Here is a 20,857-nt window from a genome sequence, read left to right as displayed (position 1 = left end):
GAACTTGACTTTAAATGACAAACTACTCTGACTCAACATGAGGGCTTTTCCCCTTAAGAGATTTGCTGGGTGTTCACTAGTCCACATTCAGATGTTAACACATAAGCTCTACTTCAATGTCCCTCTTAGGGTGATGATTCTCTTTCTCATAGTATCTCTAGAAGATTCTCTTAATCAAATTCTTATTTGTGGGTCACTTACAGAGAACACTTACCCTAGTGAGAATGAGACTTTTGGAAACCTTGGAAGAATGCAGCAATCCCAATGTGATCTTCAATTTCTCAAAGAGATCCCTCATTTCACCACGCCGACGACGCTCATTGGCAGTGTGTGTCCTGCGATAATAAGCAAAAGCTTCTGCTTCTTTTTGGAGTTTTTCACTCCAGTAATCAGGCTTCAGTTTCAGAGGAATTGGTGGAGCCTATCCAAACAAAAGATTGCCACCTAATTATCTTTCATTTGTACCTGCCCTCTACCTCCATCCCAAATGGCACTGTTCCATACCAGGTATCTACTGTTTTCTGTCTGGACTATTTTAACAACCTCTTGATATTGGTCATCTTACTTTCAGTCTATCCTTCCTCCAATCTAGTAACCAACCGTGTAAATCACCTCCCAGCTCAAATTTCAGTGGTTCTCAAATGAGGAAGAATTTGAAGAGGGAAATCTAACAAAAGGTTATCCATAAAATTTATTATTAAAACTTGTTTTCATGACACAAATCACATGAAAAATTTCAACAAAATCTTAATTGATGGAAAACAGGTTTAAAAATTTTTTTAACTGCTTTAAGACCTTTTACAATTGGTAAAGTGATCAACCGCCTCTCTTCCTAAATCACCATTCTCTCCAACCATTCCAAAGTGCTAGAAGTTTACAAAACGCACTATGCAATCTCACACCACCCTGCCATTATGAACTGTTGCCTGAACCTATCCCTTCCATCCTATCCTCCAAAACTTAACATTTAAAAGTCAAACTTTGCATTTTTCCAGAGAAGCCTTTCTTGACCCTCAGTATGCCTTAGGCTTCTTTCTGTTATTCTCTTTCACTTTAAAAAATTACTTACTAAAAAAAAAAATAGTAATAATAGATGCACACGGGGTTTTAAATATAAATATTTGAAGAGCTTATCATGAAAACCAACTGTGCCCTACATTTGTACCTGGATCCTTAAAAACAACCACTTCCTGATTCTTTTAGAGGCTTCTTCTGGTTCTTAAATCTATATTCTAAGTAAAAAACAGTAATATTAAGCTTATTCTTCTCCATTTTCAATGCTATCTGCTTCCTGCTATGCAGAAGACTTAGCTCACACCACTAACATCTCACATTCTTCCTAATACAGACATGTCATTAATTTTAATTCTTATATTGATCCCTTTGCAACTTGAATATAATTCTGTATCAATTTCTCATTTCATCAACACAGTATCTCTTTGTAAAATGAGGATATCAGCACTCGTATCCTTCATTTCTTCTTCCCTCTTTCACCTCCCAATTTGTCATTTGTACTTACACATTTTTCAAGACTGCAAGTCTTCCATACTTTATTCACAGATTATGAAAACTTGAAAAAAATCATTAACAGTGGCTACCTTAAATCAAGACAATGTGAATACTACTCATACAAAGTGAGTCATAATTATATTCCCTGTCTTCTACAGTTTCTTGGTTTTGTGTTTTTCCCTCTCTAATGTTTCTACTTCTTTTTTCTTTTGACACTGTTGGCCTTTATCAAACCCAGATAGTACCCCAAAACTCTTATATAAAATCACTGTCTTTCTAAAGTCAAACTCATTGTGCATTAATATAGTATGAGAAAATAAAAGATACAAGATAGAAAATTAATACCAAGTTTAATTATAGTAAAACGCTACAAATGATTTGCATGTAATAATTAGGGTACAAAACAGTGGCTTGTGTATATAAGCTATTATGAAAATTCTTACATCTGAAAAATGTTTTAGGATGAATGAAAAAATATAGTGATATATGCAAAATGATTACAATCATGTAAATATGTACCACCCAAAACCACACCAAACCCAAACTAATCACCCAGTGGTTTTTGAAAAGGCTTGAATACCACTCTCCACCTCAACCCCATCTCCATCACTGTTTTTATCACTTAAATTAAAAAGACAGAATAACAAGTGGAAAATGGTTTAAACAACCAAACTCTCTTCCATGCTTCGCCTAAGGATAAGGGGAAAAAAACCCTTGCTTAATTATGGTGCCACGACATCACACATTTAAATACATCAAGAAAATCTAAGAGGGCTCATAATTTAATGGCTTCTTGAATTGCTAGCCATCATTCAGAGAATAATTAATTTTTTAGGTCACTGAAAATCATGAGCCTAGACAAGAAAGAATGCCAGCCTTTTTTCACATCACACAATTAGAATATAGGATTAGTTTTCAAATAAGCACATCTATTTTCATCAACTCCGTACCCATTTTAATTCTTCTAAAGTATTCTAATATTTAGCAGTAGAGGTTAAGAGGGGGGGAAAAAAGCATTTTAATAGTATAATTTCATTAAGAAAAAAAGCTAATTATATTAACTCACTGGCAAAAATAGCCTGTATTAGTCATAGCTAATACAACGAATGTTATTTTAAACCCTAATGACAAATGTTATCAATTTAGTTAAATGAGTAATTGTCATTAAATATATTGTAAATACCTTTCGACTCCTTTCAGCAGCTTTTTCATCTGCAGAGATATGGGTACGGCACCTAGGTAAAGACAATATTTTCCAATGTCTTACTGAAATTCAAAAACCCAAGACCTATTTCACAGCTACACTAAACAAAACCATCCCAAACTGTTTAAAAGTATAACCAGCTTCTTTTTGCCAAGGTCTGATATGGGGCAATATGATTTATTTCAATAGTATGCTTTTTTCACTAAGTATTCAAATAGTCCCTAAAACTGCAAATTACTTTTTCAATCATGAAATATTTCATATATACAAAATTGTTTAAACAAAATATATAATGAACATCTGGGTGCCTACCATGTAGCTCGAGAAATAAAACATCTCAAATATACAAGAAATCTTTTTTTTTTCCATTTCAAATTTTTATTTAAATTCTACTTAGTTAACACACAGTGCAATATTGGTTTCAGGAGTAAATTCAGTGATTCATCACTTACATACAACACCCAGTGCCATCATATCAAATGCCCTCTTTAATATCCATCACCCATCTAGCCTCCCTCCATCACCCCTCACCTCCCTCCCTCATCACCACCACCACCAACCCCTCCCCCCCAACCAGGCTCAGTATGTTCTGTAAGAGTCTCTTATGGTTTCCCTCTCTTTCCTTCCTCCCCCCGTATGTTCATCTGTTTTGTTTCTTAAATCCCACACGAGTGGAATCATATGGTATTTGTCTTTCTCTGACTTATTTCACTTAACATAATACACTCTAGCTCCATCTATGTGGTTGTAAATGGCAAGATTTCATTCTTTTTGATGGCTGAGGAATATTCCATTGTGTGTGGAATACCACCACACACATCTTCTTTACCCATTCATCAAAAAACACAGGAGATCTATGTGCAGCCCACCCGATCACATTTCCTTCCTCTCTTCCTTCTCATAGGTGAACATTCTCAAAATGAGGGTTTTCTTTTCTTTTTTTAAGATTTATTTTGAGAGAGGGGGGAGAGAGCACGCACGAGCGGAGGGGAGGGGCAGAGGGAGAGAGACAATCTCAAACAGCCTCACTGCTGAGCGCAGAGCCCGATATGGGGCTCATTTTCACGACCCTGAGATCATGACCTGAGCCAAAATCAAGAGTTGGAGGCTTAACCAACTGAGCCACCTTGGGTGCCCCCAAAATGAGTTTTTACCATGCATATCTTTGCAGTTTTACTAGGAACGTATGCATCCCTAAACAGAAAATATTATGTAGCACTTTAAACATTATATGTGTGTGTGTGTGTGTGTGTGTGTGTATTAAAGATTTTATTTATTTATTTGACAGAGAGACACAGCGAGAGAGGGAATGCAAGCAGGGGGCGTGGGAAAGGGAGAAGCAGGCTTCCCGCGGAGCAGGGAGCCCGATGCAGGGCTCGATCCCAGAACCCTGGGATCATGACCCGAGCCGAAGGCAGATGCTTAACAACTGAGCCACCCAGGTGCCCCTAAACGTTATTTTTTTTTTTTTAAGATTTTATTTTATTTATTTGACAGAGACACAGTGAGAGAGGAAACACAAGCAGGGGGAGTGGGAGAAGGAGAAGCAGGCTTCCCGCTGAGCAGGGAGCCTGATGTGGGGCTCGATCCCAGGACCCTGGGATCATGACCTGAGCCAAAGGCAGACAGACGCTTAACGACTGAGCCACCCAGGCGCCCCTCCCCCTAAATATTATTATAGTGTATCTTTCTTCATCTGATTTCACTCAACATTGTATCTGAGATATTGAAAGACACAGTTCTAGTTCAATCATTTTAACTGCTATATAGTGTTCCGAAGTGTGAAATTTCCAAAATTTATTTTTCAGAATTCTAATAACTGTTTAGGTTGTTTCCAAATTTTCTCAATGGCAAACAATGCTGCAATGTATAGTCCCATACATGGCCCCTTGTACATATGTGTGAACTTTTCTAGGATACATATACCTAGGAGTGGAATTTCTGGGTGGAAGAAAGGTATGGAAGTCAACTTCAGTCATATCACACTACTCTCCAAAGTGGTGCTAACAATTTATACCCCCACCTGCAGTATGTTCCCATTGCTCCACAACTAGACACAATAGTCCTACCAGAAATCACTTTTTTTTTAATTAAAAGAAAAAAAAGAAATCACAACTTTGGCCAATCTTATGGATGTGAATTAATGAAGTCACTGTGGTTTAAATTGTATATCCCCAAATACTTGTGAGGTTAAACAAATCTGTATGTGTTTACTGGCCATCCAGGTTTCCTCTTCAGTGAACTGCCTGTGATATCCATTACATATTTATCTACTCCATCATCTTTTTCTCACTGACTTAAAGAATTATTTTATTTCCTTGATAATAATCCTTTGTCAAACATGTATGCAAATATTTTCCTTACAGTATAAGTTTGCCTTTTCAGTTTTCATGGTGTAGTGAGAGAAAATTTTTAAATGTTTAACAATCTGTTCCTTTACAATTTGTGCTTTTTGTGTGTTATTCTTGGCCCTTTATTATTCCAGCCCATTAAGATGGTATCTTTCCATTTATTGAATTGATCTTCAATGTCACACGGTAACATTTTATAAAAGTTTTACACAGCTTTTGTTAATAATCCCAAACACGTTTTTTTTCTGTTACTATTCTGTTACTATTATAAATGGTATTTTTTGTTTGTTGCTGTTTAGAAAAATCAACTTTAGTATAATCAGCATATCTAGCGATACTGCTAACCTTAAGTCTAATAATTACATTGTTACAAGATTTCAACTCTTTCAACCTTAACCAATAGGCAGCTGAAGTAGCCTCCAAATAGCTCTGAAATGAAGAAAATTATTAGACCTATGTCCCCATCCTGAGACTTTCTCAGCATCATCAGGGATGAAGAATTACTCTTTCTCAACTCACTGCTGTTTTACATGGTGGTTAATGAGGTAACAGGAAAAGCACAAAGTCTGGCACAAAATAAGGACTCCTATCTTACTTCCATCAACCTCTCACACCCCAATCCCTAATCAATACAAGGCTTACTAACACAAAAAATGGAATAAATTTTCCTGACCAAGTCATCATACTCTATTTTCATCTCATCATCTGTGAACACATAAAAATTTCCCAACTGTATCTCAACTGTTTAATCAGTAAAGTAACCAAATTTAGAATTTAATGTCTATTCTTAAAAGATAAAGGAACTAACTTCTGTTGAGTAGTCCACTTGTGTCAGTTACCCTAGTCGCAAATTGGGGGCATTTTCCTCATTTCACAGGTAAAGAATCTAAGACTCAAAGACTTGCCCCGAGGTTAAACAGCTACAAACAAAACTAATATTTTAATACCCATGTGTCAGGCTCCAAAAGCATAGGTTATTCACATTCACACATGGTCTTCTAGCAATAACCAAGGCAAGTTAATTACCTCTGAATTCCAGCTCCCTCTTCCTCTACTAATCAGAAAAAAGCTAGAGGAATAAAGAAACCAGGTCAGTTATCCAGAGCTCCTAAACAGAACATTTAATTTTGTATATGGTCACAAAACAACAATAACAAAAAACAAAACTCCAAAGACAAAGACTTACGGCTGTTTGAAAGTCTGTGTTTGGGCAGCTGTGGTCTTCATGTGGGCAACATTAATTTCCTCAGAGAGCTCTTCCACAGTCTCAATGTCCACCTGTTCCTCATCATCCTCAATGTATTCTACACAGTTATTCTGAAATAAAGCATTCCAACAGTAAATAAAGTATTGGGAAGCAAACTCACCTAAACTTTTCAACCAAATGTTCCCTTTATAAAACCAACCAGGGCCAAACATTGATTTTACACCATAAATACTGATGATCCTAAACTTCATCATAAGAAGGAATTAGTTATGAAGACAACATATGGTTAGAGCTAACAACCAAGCACTACATTAAAAATCATAGATACATACTGAACAGACATCACTAGACTGAACAGAGTCCCCAGAGGGCTGTATATGCTTCAGGTGTTATTTCTAGTGGACAAAACTCAGGTACAAATATATTAAAGCTTCATAAATCTTAAGATTAAATAGGAGTAAAGTAAAATTTGGTGAATGGGTAGGGGGAAAGGAAAAAAATTCAGGTTCTATTTTAAGAGTGCTTCATGGCTAACCCCTTATTGCACACCCACAAAAACAAACTCAAGGCAGATATGAAAACAGAATACAGCCCAGAGTCAGTCTTCTAAGCCTCTTAATCCCACACAAGGAAAGCTGCTGAAGAATTTCAGGTATCAAAAAAAGCCCAAGCTTACTGTACTTGCTTTACTGTACATTAAAAAAAATAGTAATAAAGTTGGGCCACCTGGGTGGCTCAGTCGGTTGAGCGACCAACTCTTGATTTCAGCTCAGGTCATGATCTCAGAGTTGTGAGATCAGGTCCCACACTGGGCTTCATGCTCAGCGCAGAGTCTGCTTGTCCCTCTCCCTCTGTTCCTCCTCCACTCATGTGCACGCTCTCTAAAATATACAATCTTTAAAAAGTCAATCAGTGAGCATTTATTGAGCACCTATTATGGAAACTCACTGTATTATTTTATGTAAACAGTAGAATATACAAATTATAGAATATGTAGATATATTTAAGTCCACCTTTAAAAGTAGTGTTTACCATGCCAGAAACTAAACTGGGAATATGTTATCTGTTTATAATAGTACTATACCTGAGAGGCACAACTTAAAATGAAGCATCCCAATCACCTTATTAATTCTGTTTAAACGTTATGGAAAAATTACTTACCCCCATGACTTATAGGTTCCATAAGGCTGATAGACACTAAATGCAAGCCATCAATTATGATCCCCAATTTATTTTTTTTTCCCCTTGGTCCCCAATTTAAACAATGTCTATTTAATTTAAACAATGTGAACAATATATATTAACTCTAGGAAGCTAAATCAACAGAGTCCTGACAGAATCTAAAGAGTCTAAATTATAATGTAGGTAGATGCTTTATGGTATTTAAACCGAAGAATGTCTGCCTACAGCATGGCTTTAACTGCAGGCTTCATAAATAATATCCAATAAACTTCACAATAGAATATTTAAATTAAAGAGGATACTCACTACTTTCCTTACACTATTCCAGTATAATGCTAATCACATGCACAAAAGTATCACACATGTCGGACAGGTACAGAAATACAATGTAGAATTTAGTTTTTAGAGTTCATTTAATATAATGCCCATACTTTTAAAAAGGTCACTGTACCTTGTATGTCAGATTCCCTATTAGGAAATCCAAGCAATGTCACCCTTGATTAAGACACTTCAAAGCTTCTGTTAAGTCAGTTCTACTGACAGCAACAGTTTTCACTGGTTTTAAAGTTGGACTGTCTTTGGTCTGATGCTTACCCAAGCTGACTTACAATGGGAGATTCTGCAAAAAGCAGAAGAAGATCTGCAATCTAACTCTTAAACTCAATGAATTCAGATTCTTCAGCTACCCACAGGTATCTGTCCTCAAAAAGGATGAGGCTACAGACAGAATATAGGGCAAATGTATATAAAATCATCTAACAGTAGAGCTAGATCCTCATTTTACAAATGAGACAATGAGGTACAGAAATAACCAACATAGGAACATTAGAATATTTAAACATTTTAGAGTTTTAAAATACTAATCTTTCTGTTATATTTTATCTGCATAAGGCAGTTAGGCATTAACAGAGAAGGACCAGGGGCGCCTGGGTGGCTCAGTCATTAAGCATCTGCCTTCTGCTCAGGTCATGATCCCAGGGTCCTGGGATCGAGCCCTGCATCAGGCTCCCTGCTCCGCGGGAAGCCTGCTTCTCCCTCTCCCACTCCCCCTGCTTGTGTTCCCTCTCTCGCTGTGTCTCCCTCTGTCAAATAAATAAAATCTTAAAAAAAACGAAACAAAACAGAGAAGGACCAGATAACACAGAGACTGAATCTCATGGAAGTGAGAACTGCATGACAATCACCAGAGGGCCACATTATCTGCTCCTAGTGAGAGGGACACGGTTTAGATTTGAGGGCACCCTACAAGCAGCTGGCTACAATCTCCTTATGTTTTACATCAAACCCCATTGTCAGGTGTCAGCAAACCACAGCCTGCAACCTGTTTTCATAAATAAAAGTTTTACTGGAACACAGCCACACTCTTTCACTTACTGTTTATGGCTGCTCTCACGCTATAACGGCAACTGAGCAGTTGCAACAGCAAGCCATCCAGCCTGCAAAGTCTAAAATGTTAACAATCCAGCCCTTTACAAAAAAAGTTTGTCCAACTCCTGCCCTGTATCTGTTTCTCACTTAGATAGGGTTACAACCTTAAATAGGAAGTCTACAAAAAACGGCTTCAAAAAATTTTTGTAAAAATTATAAAGGTCACATTACAAAGGAAGATAATCAAAGTTTAAAACATAAACTCTAGAAATTAATTTTAGGAAATAATTTAAAAGCAACTTAGGGCAGGGTGATAATAAAATATTAAATGGTATTTTCCATTTTTCTCCAAAAAGAGAAACATCTCTCTAAATGTAAGCAGTAAGTTCTCCTCTAGTTCTAAGGTCACCCATTCCCTGTTTTTTATATATCTACCAGATAGGCTGTAACCACTTCACACAGAAAATGTTCAAAAAAACAAACAAAAAAAAAAAAAATGAGAACAAATGGGAGTAGGAGTTTCAGGATTTCTTTCTTAAAACCTAACTTGAAAGGAACTCTCAAGCATCTATCCCCCAAAGGCATGAGCCAGCCTTTCAGTAAGAGCAGGCAAGTCTCAAAGAACAATATAAGCTCAATAAATGTTACCTGACTGACATAGCCTAAAAACTACAAAGTCATTTAATCATGATCTAAACCTAGGCATCCAAATCAATGCATCAGGTCTTAGTGATCTTCTGGAAGATCAGTAGCTACTGTCTCTAATAAATCATTTTAAATTCTTGAGGTTTCAGTCACAACAAAAATGGGCTCACCACCTTTTCTACATCATCAACCTCCTCACTCTGGTAGTCAGAAACAACATCCACAATCTCATCAATAGAATCATCGGTTTTCTCATTCTCATCTTCCTCATCCTCCTCTTCCAAATCCAAAACAGTCAAGTCAGCACTGCTTCGCCCACCCTTCTTCTCTTGCTTTGGTTGTATCTGTTCTCCTGACAGCAGTAAGTGACCTTGAAAATGTCCTTCCCCTCTGCTCCCTTTTGTAGCTCTCCTCGGAACAATGGAGAAGGCTGTAGGACTAGAAATCTTACTCCAAGAATCACATTCAGTTTTTAAAACTCTGATATTTTCAGTAGCTCCACTTTTTCCAAGTAGATCAGAGATGCCTTGTTCTTGTTGAAACACATCAGAATTTTCCTGACAGGTCTTTATTTCTTTAATTAACTGCTCATCTGCCTCTTTCTTGTATTCTTGTGAAGTTCCAACACATTTCTGGGTCAGAGGGCCCTTCAGGTGTTTTCTCCATCTCTCCCTAATACTGTCCTTCTCCAGAGAGTCTCCACATCCCTTTTCCTTGGCCTCTGGCTGTGGAAGAGATTGCTGCTCCATAACTTTGCTCCCTGATAATTCGAGTTTACTTTCTTCCTTAGAGATGATTGGAAATTCACTAGATTTTTCCTCTGGATTTTCCAATCCTTTCTGCTGTTCCACTTTCACATCACCAAGCTTTTTAAGCTGTATATTACTTATACTTTGGACTGTCACATTGCTGGCTTTTTTGGAAATGGTCTTAACTTCTAGAACAGTCACTTTTTCTTTGGAACTATTATGATTTCTAATCCCATACTCTTCATCAACATCTTTATAGTCTTCATCTATGCGTGACCCAGTGATATAGGAGTGCTGAGAAGGTTTAACAGTTATAGGACCCTCTTCTGTAAGAGATTCTTCATCTAAATGATCACCCCCATCTCCCACAGAATCATGCAGGATTTCTTCTGAGGCAGTAGCCCCTGAGTTTTGCTTTATTACATTAGCTTCAGAATCTATAGTTTCTCCTTCTGACTGTAGGGCCTTCTTAGTATCCTGCTCTCTTTTTAAAAAGCTTGTTTCATCTTTCTGGTCTGCACTCTGAGACTCTCTCTTCATCTGAAGAGAAGCAACATGTTGAAGAATGGAACTGGGAACAGGCTTTTGTCCAGGGAGCTGCAACAAAGCAAAACTACCAGACTGGAGAGGAATAAGACTGGCTGTACCAACAGGCTGCCCTCCTGAACTATAAGTTATTTTGGTTTCGGAGCCTGTTTTACTTGCAAAGCTTTGTGGTTCAGGAGGGGAAATCCTCAGGGTCAATGTACCAGACTGAGACACAAAACTAGGTCCAGAAGAAAGCAATGATGGTGCCTGAGTGATAACATTCACTGGTGGAGAAGACCCAACAGCCTGAATTACAGGGTTCATAACAGAGAAAGCAGAGGATGAAGCAGAAGATGGTGGAGTCTCTGAAGGTTTGGAAGGAGTGGGTAACCGAATTCCCATCACAGAGCCTGGTAAGAAAAAAAAAATTTCCTTTTTAATTATCACTGCCTGTATCAAGACTCCTAAGGTATGCTTTTCTTTTTGGACAGGTTAACTCTAAGAGACGAAGAAATCCTACTGTATTAACATGCCATATGGCCAAATGATTCCACAAAAGAAAAACGCATCAGAAAAATCTCCAATTTTATACCTGGGTTCCGAAACATAACAGGCTGTAAGCTGGGCTGGGTATTAGAGCCTCGAAGCTGATGCAAAGGGAGGAGCTGAACAATCTGCCCGTTAGGATGCCTGAATAGATTCATTCCACTTGGGCTCCTAACAGGCTGCAAAACCATCCGATGCCCCTGAAGTTGTGTGTTTGGGACAGGTCTAAGAGTAGGAGAACCTTGCTGCACTGGAATCAGCAACAATCGAGGTCCAGTACGTTTCACTGTGTTAGGAGAGACCTGGGGAGTAGCCACTGGAATCTGAGGGGCATTTTCTGAAAAACAGGAAATGGAAACACAGTTATCAGAATTTCCCTTTAATACATGTTAGGAAAAAATTATGATGATATAGGATCTGACCACACTACAAATAATTTCTAATTTGAATTATACAGTTGGTGAAATCCTGTACCTCTAGCATATATTACTTAATAGTCCAATGGCTGAGAACAATTTATCTTAAAACCTAATTATCAAGACATTGTAGGACCTTACATTTAGAATGGTAAAAAAAGAAAGGAAGGAAGGAAGGAAGGAAGGAAGGAAGGAAGGAAGGAAGGAAAAAAAGAAAGGAAGGAAAAAAAGAAAGCATCAATTGTCAAGAGGTGCATTTAAAAATAGAGATAATGCCTCTGCCTAATGAAAAATATGGCAGGCCTCTAAATCTGGATTCTCATTAAAGTTAAACATCATTCATGATAAAATTTTCTTCTTCAACCTTATAATTCAGGTTGTTAACGTTTACTAAAATTATGACTTCATTTCACAGGTCATACTCAAGTAAGATAAAGTCCAGGACTAAAAATCATGAGGCATAAAAAACTCCTTGGCTTTTAAAATTCACTGACAAATAACCAAAGCATAAAGATCTGTGGAAATTATTTTTCAGAAGGAAAAAAAAATACATACCCCCAAAAAATGGAATGAAATTAAGAGACATCAAAGAAGCAGGGAAATAAAGCCTGGTTAGGAAGAGGCAAAAGATAGTTTTAAAACAAACAGAAAAAGCAAAAATTTAATGCAGAAGATGTGAATTTAAAAAAATTTCAAACCATTAATAGTACCTAAAGACCCATTTTAATGTTTGGAAGGGATATTTAGAAATACTGAAGACATAGAAAAAAACAGTGTGAATAATCTACAGATAGATTTTTGGTCATGGGGATAAAAAGGCAGGAATAACGATAACAGTATGCAGAAATGAAACAAATCTAACATTACCATTCAAATTAGTGAACTTACTTAACATTATTAATAAATATTTTTGTTAGCTTGTCGCTAAAGAGAAAAATCAACAAACCAAACAAATCAGTTTAACATGGAGACTATTAATCACTCTACCCACAAAACATACCAAACTTCTAAAAGGAAATTATGCTCCTAACATTTACATGACAAATTATATATAAGATCCAGAACTACTCTTGGAAATGAAATAAAATGCAAAAACCAAACTGTTCCAGGGAGGTAAAAATGTGCAATTTAAATAAAAAACATCTTAACGTAATTTAAGAAACACATTAAAGCATTCTTAATTTCCTGAACATTTCTATTCAAAGAACATTTTAGGGAGTGATTCAAACCCAAAGCACTCTAATCCAGAGAATGAAAGCAGCTTTTAATACACACACTAAATATGTGATTATTTATTCACATACAGGTGAGGGCAAGAAGGGAAAAGAAAAAGAAGGGAAGTTAAACGAGAAAGTCACAGATGTCTAAGTGCCCGAGTTGGGATCCTCTTTGTGAACCTAGAACAAAATTACACACACTTAGAAGTTATCAGAGTTAGCTCCATTTAAAATAGAGCAGTTAAGGGGCACCTGGGTGGCTCAGTTGTTAAGCATCTGCCATCTGCTCAGGTCATGATCCCAGGGTCCTGGGATCGAGCCCCGCGTCAGGCTCCCTGCTTGGTGGGAAGCCTGCTTCTCCCTCTCCCACTCCCCCTGCTTGTGTTCCCTCTCTAACTGTGTCTCTGTCAGATAAATGAATAAAATCTTAAAAAATAAAATAAAATAAAATAGAGCAGTTAAGAAAATCTGTTAACATTATTTCCTCTAGTATTACAGAAGATATTTTTAGATGGTATATGGATATAGAGAATCACCATATCACATTGTCAGAAAGTAATTTTTCAATCTTCTGATTATATACAAAAGAAAATACCAGTCTTTGATATTACATCAGCATTTTCTTGGTTTCTTCATTAACAAGAGTGCAAGCCACATGTTAACATATGGTAGCTAGCTAGAATATATTTCTTGTTATTATTCTTTCCAGTGTATGAACCTCTGTTATGGCAAGTAATGTTGGTTTTTGCTTTTAAAAATACATTTAAGCAAACAAAGGAGTTGATTTAAATAAAAATATTAAGTCAATAATAGTACAAATGAGAATCGGAGCAAATACCTCAATGTATATTCCAAGTGACTGGAATCTGAGAAACCGCGAACTACAAAAAGCTAAACTACTTCATAGTTTCACTACAGAATTAAAAAAGGTTGGAATCCATACCGTTTAGAAAATCTCAGTTAAAATATAACAGGATATAAAAGCCCTTAGCCTGGCTGTAGCATGGCAGAAGCCCTCTGCTCTCTCTTTTTTAATTAAAAAGAAGCACACACAGGGATGCCTGGGTGGCTCAGTCAGTTAAGTGTCTGCCTTCGGCTCAGGTCATAATCCTATATTCTCAGGTCCTGGGATGGAGCCCCACATCAGGCTTCCTGCTCAGTGGGGAGCCTGCTTCTCCCTCTGCCTGCCGCTCCCCCCACATGTGTGCTCGCACACGTGCGCACAGGCTCTCTCTCTGGCAGATGAATAAATGAAATCTTAAAAAAAAAAAAAAAAAAAAAAAGCAGCACACACAGCCCCCACCCCACCCCCGCCAAAAGGGAACACCTACATTTGGGTTCTCTCCTCAGAGATATGCAACCCTAGATCTCAGCACACAGCAGTGCACTTTGTCCTGTGCCCATCTTGATGGCCACTCTACTGGCTCAGAACTCCACTCCCACATGCATTATTTCAGATTCAATATTTCCATTATAATGTTTCTGAGTATTTTTAATCTCCTCAGAAAATCTCCAGCCCCACACTAAACCATCTGTCAAGGCTGTTCAATTTATTTCCAAAGTACCAATTATGGTTTTTATCAGTGCTCGGGTTACAAAGTTGCAGAGATTTTCAGTGATTTATCCTAACCGATATTAGCCATGAGGTCTATTATTTTTAGTGTTCAGTTTTGCAGATCCATGTATCATGTTACAGCAGAAACACCTACACTGTTACCCTGATATATCTGTAATCCTATCAAAACCGCAAGTTTTATAAAAACAGCTGTACAGTAGGTAAACCAGCTAGTAACATCTAAGCCTTACCTGGTCTCTGGCTCACTGGTGGACTCCCATCAATTCCCGAGAGTATAATGGGAACAGAGCCCAGAGATGAAGTTGGTGTGGTCACCATGGAGGAAGATGCAGCTGTGGTCACCACGACTATGGAGGTGGAGGCAGTGGAAGCAACAGGAAGAGTTATAGTTGGAGGAGATGCTACCAAAGACTTAGGAAAAGCAACTGAAGCCACAGGGGTAGTTATCCCAGTCGTTTTGATAAGGTTCACAGTGGCTGTAGACTGGGAAGGTGTTACAGGGGTGCTGGTATTAGTTTCAGAAACCTCAACAACCCCTGCAGTGGTGGCACCAGAAGAGTAAGTAGTTTCTTTAGTTCCCACGTCAGAAATAGCAGTCATAGGTGTCACAGCAGTAACATTCTCTAAAAACACTTGAGGGGTGGTAGTAGTGACAGCAGCAGTCACAGGGCTGCACACCTGAACTGGCTCAGAAGAAACCACAGGTGTGACGACCATTACTGGAGAAGGTCTGATACTGAACTTCTGTGGCCCTGTTAGGGGTTGGGGTGTGCTAACTCCAGGTATCTTCTGCTGCAGGGCTCCAACTTTACTCATCACAAACTGTGTGAACACACCACCAGGAGAGGGTCGAGCCGCTGCAAATAAAAATTTGCAGGTCAAAAATCTTCAGTTCTCATATTTTATCCTCTTAGTGACTGTGTTTATCAACATTTATTGCGCACCACTGGGTCAATTTCTTACAGGTACCACCTACCTGCATGGTATGTGCCAATTTCCACCCATAGAAATCAAACACTTCTCTCAAACCAAACCAAACCTTTATAATACTATGAAAGGGATTAAAATTGGGTGTTCCTACCAAGATTCTTTGGACTGTGCAATATAGCCAAATTGCCAGGACACTAAAAAGACAATATATAGCAGCACACAACTTCATCATCTAAAACAGTGAAGAAAGTAAGGAGCATTTTTTCTCCCCTAACTCTAATTTTAAAACTTGTTTCACCACTTCCTCCTGTCCCAGCACCTCCACCTCTTTATTACTGCTATCCTGTCATGAGACAGTGAAGTTTTACATATTTCTAAAATGTATAAAGACACTTTTCAAAAGAGGGCAGGATAGGACTTAAAAATCACCAGTTAAAGCTGCTTTGTTTAAAAAGGTAAAATGGGGTCTTTTTAAGGCATACAATGCTTGTCCTCCATCTTCATATAACTCCAGCTTTCAGCCAGATATTTCAATTTCCCATCAGAGGAATAAGAATACAGCAATGGACACTTACACTTAATATTCCTAAACAGATTTGAACAAAAAGAAGAATTCAATAAACTGACTATATACACTCTAAATACTAAAACACAAATGCTTTCAAGAAGGTAGTTTATTAGACTCTAGCACCGAAATGTTAAACAAATGAGGTTTTCATTCACAGAACAGGATGAATAGAATAAATCAACACTTCCAAACTTATGTTTTACAAGAGCCTTTTATTCTAAGCCTATACTACAAACTCAACTCCCTTGGATATGCTAGCTCCTTGGTTTCCTAAGTTCAAGGAACATACATTTGATGGGTTACAAAAATACCAGTGCCCATAAAAGAAATATTAAATTACGTAAAATATTTAAGAATAAGTCTTCCCTTTTTAAAAACAAAATTAAAAACCTAAGTCTTCTCTATATTAATAAAACCCATCTAAAAGTCTGGAAATAACTATTAACTAGAGTTCAATTCGTCTACTATCATAGGTAATCAGGAAGAGTTACCAAAAACGGACAAAAGTTAGGCAAGACAGACATCAAGAGTAAGAATAATGCCAAATTCTACATTTCTCTAATTTTCACAATCTCCATACCTGGCCAGTATCCCCTGGACAAGCACCAAGGCACAGGCCTTTCTAATACATATATACAGTCCAACTTACCAATTGGTCTTTTTGCCGGGACAAATGCCTTCAGATTCTTCCCAGGGCGATTTGTTGTAGCGCCAGAGGAGGATGCCGTTTTGCAATTGGATGTTGAAGGCAACAGGGTACGTGGTTTCCTGGATGCAGCCACCTTGGCATTGGATGCTACCTTGGAGATGACAGTACTGAGGGTTGAGAGGTCCAGGACTGAGGGTCGCAACCTGCCTGTGATATAAGCAGCTAGCCTATTGGCTGGATGCAATGCCCCCATCTGTCCCAATAGCAACTTAGCCTGCGGGTAACTCTTACCATTAACCTGAAACAAGTGGCAAAGAGAAATTCTGTAAAGATAAAATTCTCTTGCTAACTTATCTCCCTTGACAGGGGTTTCATTTTTACAAGGTTTTAAAAGTCTATCTTTCAGATTTAAAGGGAAAAAGAAACGGACTTTTTCCATTTGATATATAATCTGAGTATTAGAAGGTGGGAAAAAAAAAAGCTGCCATCTGATATTCTGAACTAATCTCATCTTTATTTTGGTAGTTTGGAAACAGAGTATCTTAGAAACCCATCATATCTGCTCCTAGATTTGTGAGAGATACAGTCAAATCTAAGGAATCATCCAACAGTTTTACTTAATAAGCAATTCTGGTTAAACTATTAACAATCACCAGCAAAAAATGAATAACTATGTTCCACAGAATCTCTCTGACAAGACCAAGGAGGCATAATGAAGCCCTCTCAAGGGTCCTTTCAAGCATCCCTCATATTTGAAAAATATATGGTAAGTCTACTTTTAAGTTATAAAAGGCCATTGTTTTAATATCCTAAGCCAAAAGGTCCCCTCAGTTTTTAGTTTTCAAAAAACTCAACTCTGAAGATCCTATCATCTCTTGGACAAAACTTGAGCTCAAGATAAATGCTAGGAGAAACTCAATTGTAACTTTAGAAACAATCACTGAGCCATCAGAAGAAAGTAATCAATAAATGAGGTAAAGATTTTTCTCTACTGCCTGAGTTGACATATTACCCATCTGGGGCAGCACAATTGCTTTTTTAAAAAAGAAAGAAAAACAAAACCTTCCCTAATTTTCTTACCCATGTTCTCAAAGTCCTATTCCTGGGTGACTAGAGAAGACAATCTTTTCTGTTCCTCCTTTCCATCACTGAAAAGGGGGAGAGGGTGAAGTGGTGGAGAAACTCCTACTCTCTAAATTGGTAAAGAGAATAGCTACAGAAAGCCACCCTCTCCTCAAAGACACAAAATTACACTTTACTACTTAAGTGAAACCATGATTATTCCCAGATAGATCAGGAATACCTCTGCCTTGAGTTTGATATAAAGAATGTGATCTTTCCATCCTAAAGGAAAATTTACTATAGTTTTTCAGGGTCTCTGGAGGTCTAGGTCAGATACCCTTATCTTCTCCTTGGGGACTTGCTCTGAAGACTATTCAACAGCTTCCCTAAAGCCTACATTACAGTGGCCTGACTGCTTATGCAAATTCATATTTTATGGCGGCTTTCTGAGTCCTAGACAGGAGAGGAGAACACAAATTTCTATACCTGTATTTCAGGGGGGGCCAAGTCTCACTAGAAATAAGCTCAGTTAGGTCTCTGTTCTCAAAGTATCAATCAATAAATGAAATATGAAGAAAACACTATTCTCCTCATTATTAAGAGTTTAAGAAATACGAACAGAAGCAGTTACATAGCACCATCAAGAGTAAACTGCAATAAAAAGTTTTTAATTAAATAGATCAGTCATATTATTAATGGGAGAGTCCACAGCCCAGAGAAGTGGTCAAACTAGTAAAGTGAAGTAACCTTATTAGCAAGAATGTCAGACACTTCCACCCATTTGCTACTCTGACATAAAAGTGCATTTAATATCACTGAGCAAGAGGAGAAAACCTTTTTAATTACATTTTAATTTAAAACTTCTCCTTCCAAGGATTTTCTAGATGCCAGTGTAATTTTACTAATATAACCTGCTTGAATTACTAAACAGGAAGGATTTATTTGTACTATGACAATGATTATATTAGCAAAAACCCTACTATGGACCAAATAAAGAAAGAAAAATGAACTGTGGCTCCATTTTTTAAAGTTTTATACATCTGAGTAACACCTTACAAAATTAAAATTTTCTCCAAGTTTCCAAATATATACTGCTCTCTTACAATCAATTTCCCCTTGTTTTGTTTTGAAAGCTATTTGTTAATAATAATCCCAAGAACTAGACGGAACTCCTTAGTATCCTGTTTAGTTGTCAAAGTATCACTAGAGCCCAAGCAATAAAATTTTAAGAGTAGGAACTTTCTGAGAAGACTGGAAATAAAATCAGAAACGAATATAGGGCTCTACAGTTCTGTTTGTAAATTTGTCAAAAATTCACTCTAGGTATGCATCTAAACTAGGCCTATTACAAAAAGAGATGATTTTGTCACCCAGTTCCCAGAAAATGTGAAGATAAATGATAAAACGCCCACAAAGGGCTCTGAAAAATCAAGATGTTACCTAAGTAGAAAAAGGTGCTACATCCAGATTAAAGGTAATTCTCACCTGGATAAGCCCAGATGTGCTTGAACTGGGTTTACGTTTATAGGCCACAAGCTTCCCTGCAGGAGAAAGCCCTGCATAAAAAGGCAGACCTTTGCCTCCATGTAATCTCTCCCTCACTGAATCCAGGGCATCTGTCTGCACAGGAGAGATATCATCCATTTTCCCAGGGGATAATGGACCATCAGGAGTCTCTGATCCAGATTTCTCAGCCATATCATCTTGGTCTTGGCATGATGGCATAGAGATTTTCACACGAGAAGAATAAACAGGAGGGTTCTTCTCACCCCGGCTCTTTCGCTGAGAAGCCAACTCAATGATGAAGCTGCCCACCTTAAGTGACTGTGGCATGTTGCTATTGATGTGCTGGGATAAGATGCTCAAAATCTTGTTCCGATCCTCCTCCCAGTTGCAGTCTGAGATGATTTCTATCAGTTTGGTGGGACCACCTGGTGACCTCTGATGCACATAGGAGGTAGAGGATTCCCCTTCATTGCAGGAAGATTTCCAGCTTTTTTCTGATAAGGAATTGAAAGATATTTCTGCATCACAGCATTTTGTACTGAACTTTAAAAGATTTTTAGGGACACCTAGGTGGCTCAGTCAGTTAAGCGTCTGCCTTCGGCTCAGGTCATGATCCCAGGGTCCTGGGATTGAGTCCCACATTGGGCTCCCTGCTCAGCGAGGAGTCTGCTTCTCCGTCTGCCTACTGCTCCCTCTGCTTGTGCTCTCTCTCTCCGACAAATAAATAAATTAAAAAAAATAATAAAAGATTTTTATTTTCCCTGGGTTCTCAGAAAAGTGCCAATGGCACAGAAATTGAGCACTTGCCCAGTGTCTGAATCCCATGTACTTTCAGTGGTAATTTAACAACTCACAATTTGGGACTTTTCCATGAAAAATAGTCCAGAGAATCAGACTATAATAGGATATCCTGCTGCCAGGGGTCACTAATAAAAAGAGAGTCCCACCTTAAGACTGCTCTAAAAAGCCATGACTATTATGTAAGTATTACCTTGCAAACAAAGCATGACCTACAACCAAGGTTAAGATTTGATATAGTTTAGGGCACCTGGGCGGCTCAGTTGTTTAAGCGACTGCCTTCAGCTCAGGTCATGATCCTGGAGTCCCAGGATCGAGTCCCGCATCGGGCTCCCTGCTCAGCAGGGAGTCTGCTTCTCCCTCTGACCCTCCCCCCTCTCATGTGCTCTCTCTCTCTCATTCTCTCTCTCAAATAAATAAAATCTTTAAAAAAAAAAAAAAAAAAGATTTGATATAGTTTAGTGTTCTGCTATCCATACAGGAAAAGCAAAAACACTTGCAAGATGCTTTGTAACATGTGATGGGTCTACCCATCAATCCTAAAGAACAAGAGAGAGAATATTGTGGTTAAAAAGTGTTTTCTACTTCTAATTTCTACTGCAAATACTTCTGAATTACTTCTGTGACTCTAGATATGACTGCTTCATTTCTACATTATGTGAAGATTATTTAGCTCACCAGGTATTTATATTCATGACAACATGTTAACTGAATGTCTATTTCACTGGACACCTAGATTTCTACATCATAGTCTCCCAACCAATGTTCTAATGACAAGTATGTCAGGATATAGATGCCCTCAGCCTTCAAGGTGGTTGTGTTCTCAGACAGGTTCTCTCCACCCCA

The 20,857-nt window shown here is 37.9% G+C and overlaps 1 protein-coding gene across 9 annotated transcripts in view; it reads right to left on the bottom strand.

Annotated features, from left to right (window-relative positions):
- Window positions 1-20,857, bottom strand: part of MGA (MAX dimerization protein MGA) — a 166,550-nt gene that overhangs the window by 10,394 nt on the left and 135,299 nt on the right. For 6 of the 9 annotated variants that reach the window (XM_032418052.1, XM_032418053.1, XM_032418055.1 and 3 more), the window contains exons 13-20: window positions 19,193-19,707; window positions 16,646-16,943; window positions 14,729-15,355; window positions 11,336-11,626; window positions 9,640-11,153; window positions 6,251-6,381; window positions 2,693-2,744; window positions 215-421 (exon numbers count right to left, since the gene is read on the bottom strand). In XM_032418052.1, coding sequence (XP_032273943.1) covers window positions 215-421; window positions 2,693-2,744; window positions 6,251-6,381; window positions 9,640-11,153; window positions 11,336-11,626; window positions 14,729-15,355; window positions 16,646-16,943; window positions 19,193-19,707 — 3,635 coding nt within the window. The remainder of the gene's footprint in view (window positions 1-214; window positions 422-2,692; window positions 2,745-6,250; window positions 6,382-9,639; window positions 11,154-11,335; window positions 11,627-14,728; window positions 15,356-16,645; window positions 16,944-19,192; window positions 19,708-20,857) is intronic. The other 3 variants (XM_032418060.1, XM_032418057.1, XM_032418058.1) reach the window with 3 other exon arrangements.

The sequence above is a fragment of the Phoca vitulina genome, unplaced genomic scaffold, assembly GCF_004348235.1.
Source record: "Phoca vitulina isolate PV1807 unplaced genomic scaffold, GSC_HSeal_1.0 scaffold20, whole genome shotgun sequence".
NCBI classification, from domain to species: Eukaryota; Metazoa; Chordata; class Mammalia; order Carnivora; family Phocidae; genus Phoca; species Phoca vitulina.
Note: the sequence above shows the minus strand (reverse complement) of the source record. Positions and strands in the feature narration are given on the sequence as shown.